This window comes from Sinocyclocheilus grahami, unplaced genomic scaffold, assembly GCF_001515645.1.
Source record: "Sinocyclocheilus grahami isolate Dianchi unplaced genomic scaffold, SAMN03320097.WGS_v1.1 scaffold992.1, whole genome shotgun sequence".
Classification (NCBI taxonomy): Eukaryota; Metazoa; Chordata; class Actinopteri; order Cypriniformes; family Cyprinidae; genus Sinocyclocheilus; species Sinocyclocheilus grahami.
In genome coordinates, this window is record NW_015506171.1 from 757252 (window position 1) to 777194 (window position 19943).

The window sequence follows — 19943 nt, forward strand, 5'->3', positions numbered from 1 at the left end:
CGCCGTTGTTTTCACACTGCGTGACTATCTAGGGTAGCATTCAGTTGTTGCTGTGTTCACACTGCACGATGGATCGGCGACAGGGGGTTTCACACTGCATGACTTCACAATAGGAAGAATCGCCGACAGCTCTGTCTGGTCCGCAAACTACGTTTCACAACAAAACACAAGCGACAATAAGGAAATAACGCGAGAACCCGCGTGCGTCAGACCGGAGTTCTCCAGCAAGACTGGAATTATTTTAAAATATATATATAGCCCGCAAATTGTCTGTGAGCTGATTTCCAGCTACAAGGTATAAAAGAAAAACAGATTATGCAGGAGGGAGGCACATGTTCTCCCCAGCCAGTGGTACCCAAACATTCAACAAAAGAGCAGTTTCCTATTTCTCCGGGTCTAAAGAGGACGAGGATGGCGGTGTGCGAGACACGGCCTCGACACTCCCGTCCACCTCTCCTTTCGCCAGCGGGCAGCAGGGCCCGGTTCGAGGACGATATGCCTTCTCACGCGCCCCCTGCCCAACCATGGAGCCAGGTAAGTGTTGCACCGCACACTCAGACCCCACTCCGGGACACTGTGCCTTCCAGGTCGGGTCCCTGTGCTCCACCGCGCTGCCCCACTGCGGGTACGTCGGTGGTTCCCCTAGTTCTGCTTGTTCGGGTCCTGGGGGCCTGGCTAGCACTCCCCAGACCGTCTCGTTGGCTCACGAGAACAATCAGACTTGGCTATGTGATTCAGTTCGCCCGGCGTCCTCCCAAGTTCAGGGGCATTCAGTTCACCTCTGTGCCGAGCAAGGATGCTCCCCTCTTGCGAGCGGAAATCGCAGTCCTACTGTCGAAGGACGCGATAGAGCCGGTCTCTTCAGCCGATATGAAGTCAGGGTTTTACAGCCCCTACGTCATTGTACCCAAGAAAGGCGGTGGGTTGCGACCAATCCTGGACCTGCGCATTCTGAACCGGGCCTTTCACAGGCTCCCGTTCAGGATGTTGACGCAGAAACGTATCTTTCGATACTGGGGCATATGGCATCCGCTGCCGCGGTCACGCCGCTCGGATTGTTTCATATTGTTTATTATTCAGCACTGGCTTCACGACCGAGTCCCGAGATGGGCATGGCAACGCGGTACTTACCGGGTTCCAGTCACACCGTCTTGCCACCAGACCTTCAGCCTGTGGTCGGACCTTGCTTTCCTTCGGGCAGGGGTTCCCCTAGTGCAAGTGTCTAGGCATGTTGTTGTCTCAATAGCCATAGGCTGTGGTGCCATCTGCAATGGGCATGCAGCGTCGGGTACCTGGACAGGGCCTTGTCTGCAGTGGCATATCAATTGCCTCGAGTTTCTAGCAGTATGGCTTGCTCTGCGCCGCTTCAAAACGCTGCTACACGACAAGCACGTACTGGTCCGGACGGACAACATTGCAACTGTTGCGTACATCAACCACCAGGGCGGTCTACGCTTCTGTCGCATGTCGCAACTCGCCCACCATCTCCTCCTTTGGAGTCAGAAGCATCTGAGGTCGCTTCACGCCGTTCACATCCCAGGCGAGCTCAATTGTGCAGCCGACAGGCTCTCACGTCAGCCCGCCCTTCCGGGAGAATGGCGACTCCACCCCGAGACACTCCAGCTGATCTGGAGACGCTTCGGAGATGCTCAGGTAGACCTGTTTGCCTCCCCGGACACGTCCCAGTGCCAGCTGTTTTACTCCCTGTCCGAGGGGACCCTCGGCATGGACGCGCTGGCACACAGCTGGCCTCGGGGCCTACACAAGTATGCATTTCCCCCAGTGAGACTCTGTGCAAGGTCAGGGAGGACGAGGAGCAGATCCTCTTAGTAGCGCCATACTGGCCCAGTCGGACTTGGTTCCCAGAACTAATGCTCCTTGTGACAGCCCCTCCTTGGCTTATTCCTCTGAGGAAGGATCTCCTTTCAAAGAGAGGGGGCACCCTCTGGCACCTGCGCCCGGACCTGTGGAATCTCCAAGTGTGGTCTCTGGATGGGACACGGAGGTTCTAGGTGATCTGCCCCCAGCGGTAGTTAACACCATCACTTCAGCTAGAGCGCCCTCTACGAGGCACGCCTACGCGCTGAAGTGGAACCTGTTCTTCGATTGGTGTTCTTCCCGGCGGGAAGACCCCTGTAGATGCCCGATCGTGGTCGTGCTCTCCTTTAGAGGGGGCACCCTCTGGCACCTGCGCCCGGACCTGTGGAATCTCCAAGTGTGGTCTCTGGATGGGACACGGAGGTTCTAGGTGATCTGCCCCCAGCGGTAGTTAACACCATCACTTCAGCTAGAGCGCCCTCTACGAGGCACGCCTACGCACTGAAGTGGAACCTGTTCTTCGATTGGTGTTCTTCCCGGCGGGAAGACCCCTGTAGATGCCCGATCGTGGTCGTTTTCTCCTTTCTGCAAGAAGGGCTGGAGCGAAGGCTGTCTCCCTCCACCCTCAAAGTGTATGTTGCCGCTATCGGTCTACCACTATCTATTGGGAAACACGACTTGATCATCAGGTTCCTTAGGGGTGCGAGGAGGCTGAATCCTCCGCGCCCCCACCTGGTACCCTCTTGGGATCTCCCCTCGGTCCTGACGGCCTTGATGGAGGAGCCCTTCGAACCTCTGCAGTCAGTAGAGCTTAAGTTTCTGTCGCTAAAGACAGTGCTCCTCACTGCATTGGCTTCAGTCAAGAGGGTCGGGGACCTGCAGGCATTTTCGGTTGACGATTCATGCCTAGAATTCGGGCCGGTCGACTCTCACGTTGGACCTCGGCCTGGATATGTGCCCAAAGTTCCCACCACGCCTTTCAGGGAGGAGGCAGACCCAGCCATTGCTCTGCTCTGCTCTGTCCCGTTCGCGCTTTGCGCATTTACATGGACCGTACGCAGAGCTTCAGGACCTCAGACCAGCTCTTTGTCTGCTTCGGAGGACAGCAGAAGGGAAAGGCTGTCTCTAAACAAAGACTTGCCAACTGGATAGTGGAGGCTATAGTCTTGGCATACCAGGCCCAACGTTTACCGTGCCCCCTCGGAGTGAGAGCACACTCCACGAGAGGAGTGGCATCTTCTTGAACATTGGTGCGGGGAGCCTCGATAGCAGACATCTGTAGAGCTGTCGACTGGGCGACACCTAACACGTTTGCGAGATACTATAATCTCCGTGTAGAGCCCATGTCCTCTCGTGTACTTTCCTCAGATGGTCAGTAACACGGGACCTGCTCGGTGTCCATCACGCTTGCTGCGCCATTCCCCTCTACGGACCGAAAATCATGACAACTCGTATTTTTGTTATAAATAGAATTTTGGATGGAATATGTCCACTTAAACTTTGACAAGCATCATACATCAGAAATTGCACCCACATTTGCAGCAGAAAGACAATGTTGGCCAAGCAGATATGTTTACCCAGAAACAAGAGGACAATATTAGAGAGAGAAACAAAACCAAAAATTTAAAGACAATTAAAAATGAAAGCATTTCTTACTGATTACCATCTGACATGTTAAGGACCAAAACAATAAAATTAAGGTTTTAGTTAAACTTTTAAATTAAAAAAAAAAATATATATATATTTTTACAAACATAAAGAGACCATAGGCACACAATTTGTGTATTTTTAGCTTCAGTCCCATAAAAATGTGAAAATTTTGATAAATGTTATATTTGTTATTATTAAATTGCTATGAGGGACACATGAGCATTAGGTTGATGTTTGTTTTATAACAAATTCAAAATTATTTTTTAAACAATCCCATTTTGTCTGTCACGGGGTTGAGAATAAAAGGTGTCTAAATCTGAAAAAAAACAGAAACAAGAGGACAATATTAGAGAGAGAAACAAAACCAAAAATTCAAATTGAAGGCAATGTATCCCTTCAAGTGTGTTACAGTCTTTAACCACGTCACATCTTGTCACATTAATATTTTAAGACAATTAAAAATGAAAGCATTTCTTACTGATTACCATCTGACATGTTAAGGACCAAAACAATAAAATTAAGGTTTTAGTTAAACTTCTAAATTTAAAAAAAATATATATATATTTTTTTACAAACATAAAGAGACCATAGGCACACAATTTGTGTATTTTTAGCTTCAGTCCCATAAAAATGTGAAAATTTTTATAAATGTTATATTTGTTATTATTAAATTGCTATGAGGGACACATGAGCATTAGGTTGATGTTTGTTTTATAACAAATTCAAAATTATTTTTTAAACAATCCCATTTTGTCTGTCACGGGGTTGAGAATAAAAGGTGTCTAAATCTGAAAAAAACCTGAAAATAATAAAAGATCTTTAATGCCTGAGGTGGGAAAATATGATTTTTTTGGAGGTTTGATATGTGCCTAATGATGTGGGGTATTTAGAAAATGAATCATATGTAGTATCATAGGTATGTGGGTCAAAGACGTTAAGATGTCCGCATCAAAAGAAATGTACAAAAGTGATTTTATGTCCACAGAAAGCACATTAAATGTAAGTAAAGTGTCTACTTTTAAGGTTTCAAATATGTTTTTGGAGAATAAAATGTCAGAATTTGGTTGAAATAATGTTACACTGTCATTCCGTGTAACACAATATTTAAACATTCAAACAACATGCTTATTCTGACCTGTACATATTAAAATATATAAAACCTGCTCGGTGTCCATCACGCTTGCTGCGCCATTCCCCTCTACGGACCGAAAATCATGACAACTCGTATTTTTGTTATAAATAGAATTTTGGATGGAATATGTCCACTTAAACTTTGACAAGCATCATACATCAGAAATTGCACCCACATTTGCAGCAGAAAGACAATGTTGGCCAAGCAGATATGTTTACCCAGAAACAAGAGGACAATATTAGAGAGAGAAACAAAACCAAAAATTCAAATTGAAGGCAATGTATCCCTTCAAGTGTGTTACAGTCTTTAACCACGTCACATCTTGTCACATTAATATTTTAAGACAATTAAAAATGAAAGCATTTCTTACTGATTACCATCTGACATGTTAAGGACCAAAACAATAAAATTAAGGTTTTAGTTAAACTTCTAAATTTAAAAAAAATATATATATATTTTTTTACAAACATAAAGAGACCATAGGCACACAATTTGTGTATTTTTAGCTTCAGTCCCATAAAAATGTGAAAATTTTGATAAATGTTATATTTGTTATTATTAAATTGCTATGAGGGACACATGAGCATTAGGTTGATGTTTGTTTTATAACAAATTCAAAATTATTTTTTAAACAATCCCATTTTGTCTGTCACGGGGTTGAGAATAAAAGGTGTCTAAATCTGAAAAAAACCTGAAAATAATAAAAGATCTTTAATGCCTGAGGTGGGAAAATATGATTTTTTTGGAGGTTTGATATGTGCCTAATGATGTGGGGTATTTAGAAAATGAATCATATGTAGTATCATAGGTATGTGGGTCAAAGACGTTAAGATGTCCGCATCAAAAGAAATGTACAAAAGTGATTTTATGTCCACAGAAAGCACATTAAATGTAAGTAAAGTGTCTACTTTTAAGGTTTCAAATATGTTTTTGGAGAATAAAATGTCAGAATTTGGTTGAAATAATGTTACACTGTCATTCCGTGTAACACAATATTTAAACATTCAAACAACATGCTTATTCTGACCTGTACATATTAAAATATATAAAAGAATAAGGGAGCATATTAAATTTGATTGTGTTATAAATGAGTTTAAAAAAATTACTGACAAATGGGCAAAACCTAGGATAGTGGCAAATTTAAAAAATGTAAAATAACAACTAATTAGTATTTGAGGTGAAAGTAATTAGTCTGTTAATATGTCGTAAATTTATTTTTGTTGTAAACATGCCTGACAAGATTGTTACACTGAATGACATTTTAGTGCGTCTCTTCTGTAAATCAGGGGAAAATGTATGATATTTATTTTTTGCTCAGAAACACAAAAACAAAATTGCAATTAAATTAAACCGAATTTTTTTTCAATGAAAATTAGAAACGTTGCTTTATATATATATATATATATATATATATACAGTATATACAGTATATATATAGTTGAATGCAACTGTGTGAATTCTAAAAATTACATTACAATCAATTAATCTGTCTATTATCTTCGGACGGGATTAGTTGGAGTAATGTAATTTTACAACAGGATGTCTGTAATATTAATGGCCAATTTGCAATGGATAAGAAATCTTAGTAAAACTACCAGAAGTGGGAGGAGTAACTCGATTTACGCACACCGCCACTTTTCTGTCGTCAATGATCCTATTTACAGGAAATATTTCATATATTTCATGTGATATCAGGAAGCAATGTGGCACACCACACGGCTTCCTGTGCATACCACGTTGCTTCCTGATAGGCCCACAACATTAAAGATCCAGCAGAACATTTCATTGTGCACATGGGGTACTTCTTTACTCCTGTGTGCACCAAACCCATCTTGAGTGTTTGCTGCTAAAAAGCTCATTTTTTAGTTTCATCTGACCGTAAAACACAGTCCTGTTTGAAGTTCCAGTCGTGTCTGGCAAATTAACATGCTGGAGTTTATTTTTGCATGAGAGCGTTTTCTTTTTTTTTTTTTTCATGAAACCCTCACAAACAACATGTGCTGATGTAGGGGCTGTTTGATCTTTTTTTGTAGGCTTTCTGACCTCAAGACATTTTCTGCAGTTCTCCAGTCTGTAGCAACTCAAACTATCCTCCTCACCTTGGTTTAAGACAAAATAGACCCACATCCTCTTACAAGCAGATTTGTAATATGTGACCCTGGACCACAAAAAAGGCACTTTTTTTGGTCTTAAAGGCACAACATGTAAAGGCGGGAGAGGTAATATACAACAACAATTTAAAGCAATATTACACTTATTGTTTTTATGCTTAAACACTTTTTCGTCTTTGACCCATGTATATTTCAAGTTGAAATGTTACAGAATTATATATATTATATTATATATATTATATATATATAGTTGAATGCAACTGTGTGAATTCTAAAAATTACATTACAATCAATTAATCTGTCTATTATCTTCGGACGGGATTAGTTGGAGTAATGTAATTTTACAACAGGTTGTCTGTAATATTAATGGCCAATTTGCAATGGATAAGAAATCTTAGTAAAACTACCAGAAGTGGGAGGAGTAACTCGATTTACGCACACCGCCACTTTTCTGTCGTCAATGATCCTATTTACAGGAAATATTTCATATATTTCATGTGATATCAGGAAGCAATGTGGCACACCACACGGCTTCCTGTGCATACCACGTTGCTTCCTGATAGGCCCACAACATTAAAGATCCAGCAGAACATTTCATTGTGCACATGGGGTACTTCTTTACTCCTGTGTGCACCAAACCCATCTTGAGTGTTTGCTGCTAAAAAGCTCATTTTTTAGTTTCATCTGACCGTAAAACACAGTCCTGTTTGAAGTTCCAGTCGTGTCTGGCAAATTAACATGCTGGAGTTTATTTTTGCATGAGAGCGTTTTCTTTTTTTTTTTTTTCATGAAACCCTCACAAACAACATGTGCTGATGTAGGGGCTGTTTGATCTTTTTTTGTAGGCTTTCTGACCTCAAGACATTTTCTGCAGTTCTCCAGTCTGTAGCAACTCAAACTATCCTCCTCACCTTGGTTTAAGACAAAATAGACCCACATCCTCTTACAAGCAGATTTGTAATATGTGACCCTGGACCACAAAAAAGGCACTTTTATTTCATAATGTGATTCTCCCCCACTTTCACTTTTTTTTAAACCAATTAAAGGTTAGATTTTTTTTTTATATTTTGAATGAAAGATCAAATGGATAAACAATGCAGACTTATTTTCACAGCCCTCTTTTATCATATTTACCAAGGGTATGAATAATTTCATACATGTTTAAAACATAAAACAATATAGGCCTATATAAAATGAATAAAATAGTCCTAAACAAAATGTATTTCTCTTAAATAATTGACATTAATAAAACCCCCCCAAAAAACTGTGCGCCACAAGTTTAAGGAAACCGAGAAGACTGAAAGCGCACCCTATTAGTTTTCTTTATTTAACAAAAGCATAATGTTTTATTTTTATTGTGAGTGTATGCATATAAAAGTGGAGCGTTTACAGTAAAGGAAAAAATCCAAGCGATCGCGCCGGAGCCTCTTGAGGGAAACGTTTGTATTCGTGCCAAATGAGAGATGTATAAAGTTGCGTTTCAGTTTCTCTTTAAATAAATCCATTTTGGCTAGACTTTTATATGTTATTTATAACGAATGCCATCATACTTTGTGTTTTATTGTATAATTTGTATATATGAATTTGTACTATAATTTTATAGCTGCTTATATTTTCAGATTTTTATGTTCCTCTGTTCTGAATACTGTAAAATTGAAAGGATTTGTGGACAACTTTTGTTTTTTCTCTTAACACAATTTTGTCTGATATGTGTATAGCAGATTCCTTTTAAATCCATGCAGCAAATGTTATATAAAATAGCTTGAAAAATTACTTTATTGCATTACAGGTGCTTTAAGAACTTTTCACTGTAACTTTTATGGGTAGCTTAAATGTAAAAGATGGAAGCTCTAATCATCAAAATTAAAACAAAACCACATGTAATGAAACTGTGAAGTACACGAATATTGACACATACAGAGCACACAGGCTCTCAGTAGTGCTCAAAGGTATAGTTGTGAAAATCTATTTATAAATATAAAATTGATCTTTTCAATAACCCAAAAGATTGCAAGTATAACTAAATTGACTATCAGTTACAGTATGTTGTATTAAGGCACAGAGTTGCACTAGTGCAGATGCTGAACACTTTCATTTCTCAACTGTCTGTGATCCTGTAAGGCACTTTGTTTGATTTCCAAAGCCAAATAAATAATAATCTGTCCAACGGTACTATATTCACGCTCATGAGGTGATCACAGGTCATAACTGTGCTTATGAAAATAATCAGGCGTCCATTAACACCACAGACAAAACACAAATAATCTGAAAAAAATGAAAATGAAAATGTGCTCACCCTCAAGATCAGGATGAGTGTGTTTCTTCATCAGGTTTGTAGAAATGTAGCACTGCATCAGTGTCTCAGCAATGGATGCTCTGCAGTGAATGGGTGCCGTCAGAATGAGAGTCTGATAAAAACATCACAATAATCCACAGCACTCCAGTCCATCAGATAACATCTGGAGAAGACAAAAGCTGAAACTAATCCAGCATTAAGCTGTTTTTAACTCAAATACATTGAGTCATAATCCATAATAACGCTTCCTCCAGTGAAGAAGTGTTCTGGTGTGAATCAGGAGAGAGATCTGCACAGATCAAGCAGCGTTTAAACAGCTCTAAACACCAGAATGATCCGATACACATTTTATCAAATGTTACTTATTCCATGTGATTCGGCAATAATCTGCAAATGTATTTTCATCAACAGAGCAGTGTAAATAATGATCTTCAGGATGACAAACTGATCGACTGTACAACAAAGCTTGCGGCCTTTTAATACACAAACACTTGGACATACAGTATATTCTGTAGCTGCACATATGATTGCAATAATTTCCTTTTGCCACATTTATCCCTTCATATATGTCACTTATATTAAATAACACAATGGCAACAAAAAAATCAAATTAAATGACATTCACTTCTGTTAACCATAATGAAGGCACATTAATCCAGCAGTGAAGTACACAAATATTGACACATACAGAGCACACAGGCTCTCAGTAGTGCTCAAAGGTATAGTTGTGAAAATCTATTTATAAATATAAAATTGATCTTTTCAATAACCCAAAAGATTGCAAGTATAACTAAATTGACTATCAGTTACAGTATGTTGTATTAAGGCACAGAGTTGCACTAGTGCTACATTTCTACAAACCTGATGAAGAAACAAACTCATCCTAATCTCGGATGGCCTGAGGGAGAGTAAAATGTACATTTTTGCATGAATTACTCCTTTAAATGAATAACTCGCCTAAAAAAAATTTCTGTGGAACACAAAAGCAGAAATTTTGAAGATCTGATGTTTATGCATCTGTATGCGGTTAATGCATAATATCTGAACGCAAACGCGAATATGATACTTTCATGCTTTAATAATAAAACCACAATGTTTCTTTATGCGTTGCACTGAAAGATAGCAACACAAGGATTTTTAAGGACATGAGGGTGAGTGAATAATGGAAAAAATATCAGGTGCATGTAAGAAACGTAGAGTCAGTCACTATAGCTTTCCTTTCCGTAATAAATATTAAATACTAGGCCTACAAATAAAATAGCAATAACCGAACAATACATGAGTTTCTTTGGCTGATACAGTCATGAATGTAAACGGTGGGTTTCTCATTGCATGTGGTCCGTCTGCAGCTGCTGCGGTTGATACTGAGCGAATGCGGCCGCCGCGGATCCAGGTGATGCCAGAGGCTGCTGGACATAACCGTATCCGGTCGCAGAGGCCGGCGAGGCGGCGTACGGATACGGATCGCTGTACTGTGCGTACGCAGCAGCGGTGTAGTCCAGGTACGGAGATGCCGCGGCCGAGGGGTCGTGAGGGATCACCACGCTGGGCTGCACAAACGCCTGCGGATACACATAGTGAGCGGGAATCCTGAGGAACACAGAGATCACGAGATTCAAACAGAGAAACAGCGCAGTGCACTGCAGGGTTAGTAACCCTAACTAATCCTCACTCACATCCATAGGAGTGCCACAATAGAGCATGCTGGGAAGAGTCAATCAGAAGGTTCACAACTGCATGGCTGTTTTGAACAGGTTGTATTATTGAGTCACTGCAGATTTAAAAAAAAAATATATATATATATATACACACTAATGGGCTTCATTCATTAAACACCAGCAGAATGAATTTGTGTAAATCATTCTTTTTAAAAAATTTTTACAGAAATGATCACATTCAATTTAATGCATTAAATGTATTATTATGTGTGACACTGTACCACAAAGCCAGTCATAAGTGCCAATTTTTTTGAAACTGATATTTATACATCATGCATGGTTTGTTAGGATAGGACAATATTTGGTCGAGATACAACTATTTGAAAATCTGGAATCTGAGAGTGCAAAAAAATCTAAATATTGAGAAAATCATCTTTAAAGTTGTTCAAATGAAGTTCTTAGCAATGCATATTACTAATCAAAAATTAAGTTTTGATATATTTACAGCAGGAAATTTACAAAATATCTTCATGGAACATGATCTTTACTTAATATCCTAATGATTTTTGGCATAAAAGAGAAATGTATAATTTTGAGCCATACAATGTATTGTTGGCTATTGCTACAAATATCCCCCAGCGACTTAACACTGCTTTTGTGCTGCAGGGTCACATATTATTATTATTATATAAATATATTATTATATTATTAATATAATATACATATTACATTTTATTAATTATTTATTCATTCAAGATGGCGTATCCACAGGTTTCTATTTTATATTGATAATTTTTTTAATATTTTATGTTTTTTTTAATTGAACTGAAACTTGAATTGAACTGAATTTGACTGAATATGCGAAGGTCACAAATCTGTCTTGTAAACTTTTTACTGGTTTTCCTTTTTATATAAATGTTATTGTATAAACCTTTTTTTTAATTAAACTGAAACTTGTATCGAATTTAATTGAATATATAAAGGTCTCCGTTAATCTGTCTTGTGAACTTTTACCTGTTTTAAATTTTTTCTATTTAGATTTTATTGTTGAACTCAATTTTTTACTGTTATTTCCTTTCTTGTCCAGTGGAAATGTGTCTTTGGCTTCACAACACATTATAACAAGACCAATACACTTAAAGCACTTAACACAACAACTCTTTAAAAAAATAATTTTGTTTGAAATCTAAAAATGGTTTTAATTTAATTGAAACCTGAATTTAATTTAAATCAATTAAATTTAATATTGAATAGATTTTTTTATGAATTACAAGTAAATAATTCTGGTTTGTTAAGGAGAAAACAGTGATAATTACATTTATACTTCAGCTAAGATATGAAATTTGAAGAAAACAGAAAAATCAAGGTAAATATTACTTGAGAACAGAATATTTTAAACATGTCTAATCCATTGCATATTGTTTGCATAAGTAAAATTGAGCAAAAAGTGTTAAAATATTATTTAACTGTGGATTTAAGATAAATTTGCCCAAATACGAGAAAACTGTTATTCCAAAATGTCCATTTCCAGCACAGAAGGGATGATTTAAGACACAGTATGTCCACTGTTAGACATCGTTATACAAATGAAATTAACTAGAGTGAGTGAGTGAGTGTGTAAACTGTTTAAGAGAGTTTATGTTATCATGAACAAAGTGCCCATAGTTTTAGATTTCTGAATGATTCACACAGACATTCATTCTGCTTATAATTCACGAATGAAGCCTGATTGGTGAATCACAGCTCACTTCTTCTTCCAAAATGTCCATTTCCAGCACAGAAGGGATGATTTAAGACACAGTATGTCCACTGTTAGACATCGTTAGACAAATGAAATTAACTAGAGTGAGTGAGTGAGTGTGTAAACTGTTTAAGAGAGTTTATGTTATCATGAACAAAGTGCCCATAGTTTTAGATTTCTGAATGATTCACACAGACATTCATTCTGCTTATAATTCACGAATGAAGCCTGATTGGTGAATCACAGCTCACTTCTTAACGAGGATTCAGATCAATGCTTTTGCATTATTGATATCATGGCAAACCTATTTCATTTGGAAACTCAGCATTCAATTATGAGTTTTCGTCATATTATTGTCTAACTAACCCCACACACAAATGGCAATGAATATCAAAGCAGATCGATCAATATCACAGCAGGAAAAAAAAACCTTCCAAAAAAAAGAAAGAAAGAAAACACACTCACACGCGCACACACACTCACACACACACTCTCTCTCACACACACACATACACTCTCTCTCACACACTCTCTCTCTCTCACACACACACATACACTCTCTCACACACACACACACTCACACACACACACACACTCTCTCTCTCACACTCTCACACACACACATTTGAAGTGTGGAAGAGAAATAAGAGTGGAAATCTGCTGCTTCTGTTTGCTGCTGTGCTGAATGGAAAATAAGCAGTGTTTTCTGCATCTTTACACTGCATAGGCGGCATATGAAGTTGCATTTGAAGTACAGCAAATAAGTAAAATACATTTCACCCCAAAATCGAAAGAAAAACAAAAGATAAAAAACTGACTTAAAATAAAATAAAAAATTTTTTTTTTTGAGGAACTGGAAAGGTATATGTGCTGAATCACGCAAATAATGTCACAATGAATAAAATAAAATAAAATTATAAATGAAAATAAATGAAAATAAATAAAAATACAAAATAATTATTTTGAGGAACTGGGATGGTAAATGTGCTGAGTCACACAAATAAATGTCACAATAAATAAAAATAAAATAAAATAGGAAAATAAAATAAAAATAATAAAATAAAATAAATGTGGGTAAATGTGCTCAGTCCCGCAAATAATGCCGTAATGCAAAAATACACTTAAACAAACAAATAAATATGAAAATAAATATTGAAAGTTGATTTTTGTGCACAGCTGTCATTAAACAGGACACACGCTTAATTTCAGGACAGTGGAAATTCACTGCACTGTCACAAACATTCTTCATCTTTTAATCATTCTGCATGGCCTTCTATGAGTTCATGAGTCTCACACAGACCTTTGACTTCGCCATTGCAGCTATAACGGCTAAAATTGCGTACAGAACCTTTAATTTTACAGCTGTAAAGACGCCTGAAGTCTTGGAAAGTTTAAAGATGTTTAATATCTGAGCGTCTAGCAGCACCAAACAAACTGCAAAAATAATCACAGTCAAGACCCGTCTGTGTTGCCGGGCAGATTTGCTCAGTATTTCTCCCAGACGTGCAAAAACAACAGGTGCTGGAGTTAAACGTGTCCACAGATGAGCTGCGAGTCTGGAGAGTGACAGTGCTGCGCCGCTGTTAATAAAGGAACACATGGCCTGAGACTTTAACTCAGTCCCGAACACACAGAACGCATTACTGCGCTCCACAATACAAAACTAACTAGTTCTTTCGATTACACTGATCATTGCTTTACTAGAGGACTTGCATGAAGTATTTATAGAAGCTTAATAAAAATATTAAAAAAGCTTGTGACTTTTTGTCTCACCTTTTAGATTTTTCTTCTTAGATCTCGCAATTCTGCTTTTTTTCCTACTACAGAATAAAAAAATAAAAAGTTAATTGTGACTTTTTAATCTCACAATTTTCTCGGAATTCAGAGTTTACATCTCGCGATTTTGACTTTTTTCTCAGAATTCGCATTTTATATCCTGATTTTTTCCATTAGAATTCTAAAATTACATCTTGCAATTCTGACTTTTTTCTCAAAATTTAGAGCTTACACCTCATAATTCATTTTTTCCCTCTGAATTATAAAATTACATCCCACAATTCTGAATTGTTTTCTCAAAATTCAGAAATTACATTTCATAATTCTGACTTTTTTTCCCCTCGGAATTACATTTCATAATTCGGACTTTTTCCTTAAAATTCAAAAATTACATCTCGTAATTTTGACGTTTTTGAATTCTAACATCACATTTCATAATTCTGACATTTTTCTCAAAATCCTAAAATTCTTAGGTTGGCAATTCTGAGAAGTCTCAGAATTGATATAAACTCAGAGTTAAGAGAAAAAAGTCAGACTTGTGAAAAAAAAAAAAACACAATTATATTTTATATAGTTAAAACATATTATTTTATAGCTTCCATAAATATATAACCATTTTTCTATGAATAAATAGATTTTGCTCATCCAGAAAATTAGATGAGATTTAACACAACATATCATTATGAATGTGGTGTCAAATATAACCTAACCCTGAGCCCCGAGCGTGTCATTGTTAAAAATACCCCCGTTACTAAGCTGCAGCGGCAACTTTCTTACTACAAACATATTTTCAACCTTCATGTCCTGAACATTTGGGGGTTGCCAGAGTTCAGGCTAATTTAAGCTATTGTAAATCACAGAAACAGAGGGCTGATCTCTGGTGTCGCTGAACACCTGTTGTCTTGCGCTGCAGCTGCTCCTCTCTGCACTGAATCTGTGGATCGGTCAGCTGTACTGTGAGCACATTAACACACACGTCTAGCTATGCTAACATTAGAATGCAATGCATAACATCTGTTACATTCTGTACTACATCAACTATATTTAACTAAAACAAGAACCATAAAACCGTTTCAGTACTTGAAATAAAATATAAAAATATTTTAATATATAAAACCCTTACATTTTTATTTTAGTTCATAACTATATTGTCATATATATATATATATATATAAACTAATAAAAATGACAAACAACACACAAAAAAAAAACCAAAGTATCCTGATCATAAATCCTAAACTTCAACTGAAATAAAATAAAATATATTTATATTATTTACTTTATATTATGATGTTATTTTATTTTAGCTGGTTGTCAAGGCACCATTTCTCATTTTCACTTAGTCAAACTTTATGTACGAAAATTATTAAAGCTGAAATTCAAATGAAAAAAAACCAAAACAAAACATTTAGACATATTTATAAATTAAAAACGAATAAAAAAAAAACACAAAAAACAGCAAATCTACTAATACGTCAACAAAACTTGAAATTAAAACAGAAAATATTAAATAAAAACTCATTCAAAATATTTACTAAATAAAACTACAATAGTATAAACTTTAACTGAAATTAAATAAAATATAAAAAAAACAAACATGTCTCATTATGCATCAACTTGACGTACTAAAGTAACTAAAACTGAATTAAAAAATTTATAAAAACATAGAAATATGAAAAAATAATAATAAAAATGACAAAAATAACATTTTTAAATTTAACAAAACTTCAAATAAAAAAAAAATTATTAAAGCTGAAATTCAAATGAAAAAAAACCCAAAACAAAACATTTAGACATATTTATAAATTAAAAACGAATTAAAAAAAAACACAAAAAACAGCAAATCTACTAATACGTCAACAAAACTTGAAATTAAAACAGAAAATATTTAATAAAAACTAATTCAAAATATTTACTAAATAAAACTACAATAGTATAAACTTTAACTGAAATTAAATAAAATATTAAAAAAACAAACATGTCTCATTATGCATCAACTTGACGTACTAAAGTAACTAAAACTGAATTAAAAAATTTATAAAAACATAGAAATATGAAAAAATAATAATAAAAATGACAAAAATAACATTTTTAAATTTAACAAAACTTCAAATAAAAAAAATTAAATATAAAAACAAAAACTCATTCAAAATATGAATAATATTGAATAATAATAGTGGTACCACCACAGGAATTTTAATTATAAATATACCAGAAAACAGTAATAAAACCGTGACATAAACAGTTAAATCAATTCACAATGAACTGTTTTATTAATTATTCTCCAAGAACTTCATGTTATTGCCTCATTAAGAGGAATTGCTTGTATTCCTTCTTTATAAGGAATATTTTAGACTAATGAATGCTAAATGAATGAACGTAAATGTTTGCACTTATCATTAGAGTTTTGAGACTTTAGTTTAGAAATATGTTAACAGCAAACTCTCAAAATCAATTGAATGAGTCACTTGTTATCTGTAAGAAGACAATACAGAATGCATTACCTGACGTCTATTTTACACAAAGAGGTTTTGGGGAAAAAGAAGAATCACTAAGAAGCAAAGATAAATGAATTATTAGTAGAATTTAAAAAACAGAGGCACAAGATACACAGCAACATGCGAGCCGTGAGTAATCTTGTTTTGAGGGAAACCGTGAGCCCTTCAGCAACAAAACACCGCACCGCCGGTTCAAATGAATAGAAAATAAACCAAACAAGCTGTGCACAATCATCAAATGAATCCCCACGTCCTACCGTACACTCGTTTCTATTAAAGCACACGGTTTAGCTATACAACCACTTCAGACCCAAACGCACAGCAAAGCGCCCGCTCCAAAAACAACGTCCATGCACGCTAATCACCATCGGGTTCGAGTCTACTGAATTCTGACTTCTCAGAATCTTCAGCTCTTAGGTTTCGTTAACCGAACGCGAGCCTGTCAGATCAAAGATAGAGACACAGCACATGGAGAGAGAGACTTTTCCAATAAAACACAGGTTTAAAAAAAAAACCTCATACCTCATAACCTGGCGGAAAGGAGGAGGATACAGTAATGGGGAATGATCATCCTCACTATCTCTGCGACACAAGGAGAACAACAGCTTATGACACAGGAGTCACAGAAATCAACACAGATATCCTTTATGGAATATTGCAGCATGTAGGAATGTGATACTGTAATTTATCTTTAAAGGTGAAGTGCGTCATTTTCAAATTCGAATCAAGCTATGAATTGTTTACTTCCAGCGACTCTTCGGATGTGATACAACAATGCATACAAATGACACACAACACCTCTAAAGCAATGCAATGGTAAAAACTGGTCTAGGATGACAACATGCCATCTTTTCCAATATCATATTTTTACATTAGAAAATGTAGATAAATGAGAGGATGCTTAAAGGAATAGTTGACCCAAAAATGAAAATGTGCTCACCCTTGTAGCATTGCATCAGTGTCTCAGCAATGGATGCTCTGCAGTGAATGGGTGCCGTCAGAATGAGAGTCTGATAAAAACATCACAATAATCCACAAGTAATCCACAGCACTCCAGTCCATCAGTTAACATCTGGAGAAGACAAAAGCTGAAACTAATCCAGCATTAAGACGTTTTTAACTCAAATACATTGAGTCTATAATCCATAATAACGCTTCCTCCAGTGAAAAAGTGTTCTGGTGTGAATCAGGAGAGAAATCTGCACAGATCAAGCACCGTTTAAACAGCTCTACACACATATGTGGCTGGATTTTGATGCGAGAGACAACAGCAGATGCACTTTTTCACTGGAGGAAGAGTTATTATGGATTATAGACTCAATGTATTTGAGTTAAAAACATCTTAATGCTGGATTAGTTTCAGCTTTTGTCTTCTCCAGATGTTCACTGATGGACTGGAGTGCTGTGGATTATTGTGATGTTTTTATCAGCTGTTTGGACTCTCATTCTGACGGCACCCATTCACTGCAGAGCATCCATTGCTGAGACACTGATGCAATGCTACATTTCTACAAACCTGATGAAGAAACAAACTCATCCTAATCTCGGATGGTCTGAGAGAGTCATTTTTGGGGTATTTTTATTTTTGGGGTAGCTATTTTTTAAGAACTAATTCAAACAACACAAACAATATACAGTCATCAATAGTCTTGTTACACTTACCCATAAGGCCGTTGGATAAACGTAGGGTGTATTTGAGGGACACCAAATGAAAAGCCTGTGAAAAACACAGTCTTATAGCATTTATTTATTTTTATATTTAAATAATACAAGAAAACACATATGTGACCCTGGAGCACAAAACCAGTCGCTGGGGGATATTTGTAGCAATAGCTAACAATACATTGTATGGGTCAAAATGATAGATTTTTCTTTTATGCCAAAAATCATTAGGATATTAAGTAAAGATCATGTTCCATGAAGATATTTTGCAAATTTCCTACCGTAAATATATCAAAACTTAATTTTTGATTAGTAATATGCATTGCTAAGAACTTCATTTGGACAACTTTAAAGATGATTTTCTCAATATTAAAATTTTTTTGCACCCTCAGATTCCAGATTTTAAAATAGTTGTATCTCAGCCAAATATTGTCCTATCCTAACAAACCATACATCAATGGAAAGATTATTTATTCAACTTTCAGATGATGTATACATCTCAATTTCGAAAAATTGACACTTAAGACTGGTTTTGTGCTCCAGAGTCACATATAATGACCAAAATAGACATTATTTCCACAATAAAACAAGAGCAACCGGATCCTCTTACCTGGCTGCATGATCCGTGGTTTGGCCCCGAGGTACGCCAGGTTGATGTTGGCTTTCCTGCCGTCTATGATGGGGTTTGGGTCCTTACAGGCTCTTTCTGCTGCGGCTCGGTCGGCCATCGTCACCTACACATACATGATAAGACGAACAAAAACACAAATTCAGTGTTTTCAGTGATGATCCATGTGAAAACCTGAAACTAAAACCATTAAAAAATGTCATTGCTTGAAATAAAATAAACATTCAAACTTTTTAGTTCTGCTAGTAGCCAAGGACTTTTTTACATTTATTCTAATTTAGTGGACATTGATGCACTAAAATAACTAAAACTTAAATAAAAATGATAACTATATATATATATATATATGTGTGTGTGTGTGTGTGTGTGTGTGTGTATAGACAAACTACTAAAAATTACAACTAAAACTTTTCAACAGTTGTTTACTTGAAATAAAATAAACATTAACTGAAAAAAAACAACAACAACAACTAACTAGATAGATAGATAGATAAAACACACACATAGACAGACAGACAGACAGACACACACACACACACACACACACACACACACACACATATAGACAGACAGACACACACACACACACAGACACACACACACACTTATAGACAGACAGACAGACACACACACACACACATATATAGACACAGACAGACACACACACTAAAATTGCAATGAAACTGAAAATCTAAAAATAAAAAACATTCAAAATATTACTAAAAACTGTAATAGTATCTCATTACAGTATCTGATACTAAAAACTGATTATGACAGACAATAACAATCAGGGTTATTATATTTAACTAAAACTAAAATATTTTACTAAAAACTAAAACAACAGTTGTTTACTTGAAATAAAATAAACATTAACACAAAAAAACAACAACTAACTAGATAGATAGATAGATAGATAGACACACACACACACACACACACACATATAGACAGACAGACAGACACACACACATAT

The 19943-nt window shown here is 36.4% G+C and overlaps 1 protein-coding gene across 2 annotated transcripts in view; it reads right to left on the bottom strand.

Moving 5' to 3' along the window:
• Positions 1-9889: 9889 nt before the first annotated feature.
• Positions 9890-19943, bottom strand: part of LOC107565300 (RNA-binding protein 24-like) — a 15617-nt gene continuing 5563 nt past the window's right edge. The window contains exons 2-5 of one of the 2 annotated variants that reach the window (XM_016250520.1): positions 18953-19076; positions 18343-18397; positions 17203-17262; positions 9890-10597 (exon numbers count right to left, since the gene is read on the bottom strand). In XM_016250520.1, the coding sequence (XP_016106006.1) occupies positions 10333-10597; positions 17203-17262; positions 18343-18397; positions 18953-19076 (504 nt within the window). In that variant the 3' untranslated portion in view covers positions 9890-10332. The remainder of the gene's footprint in view (positions 10598-17202; positions 17263-18342; positions 18398-18952; positions 19077-19943) is intronic. The other variant, XM_016250521.1, reaches the window with a different exon arrangement.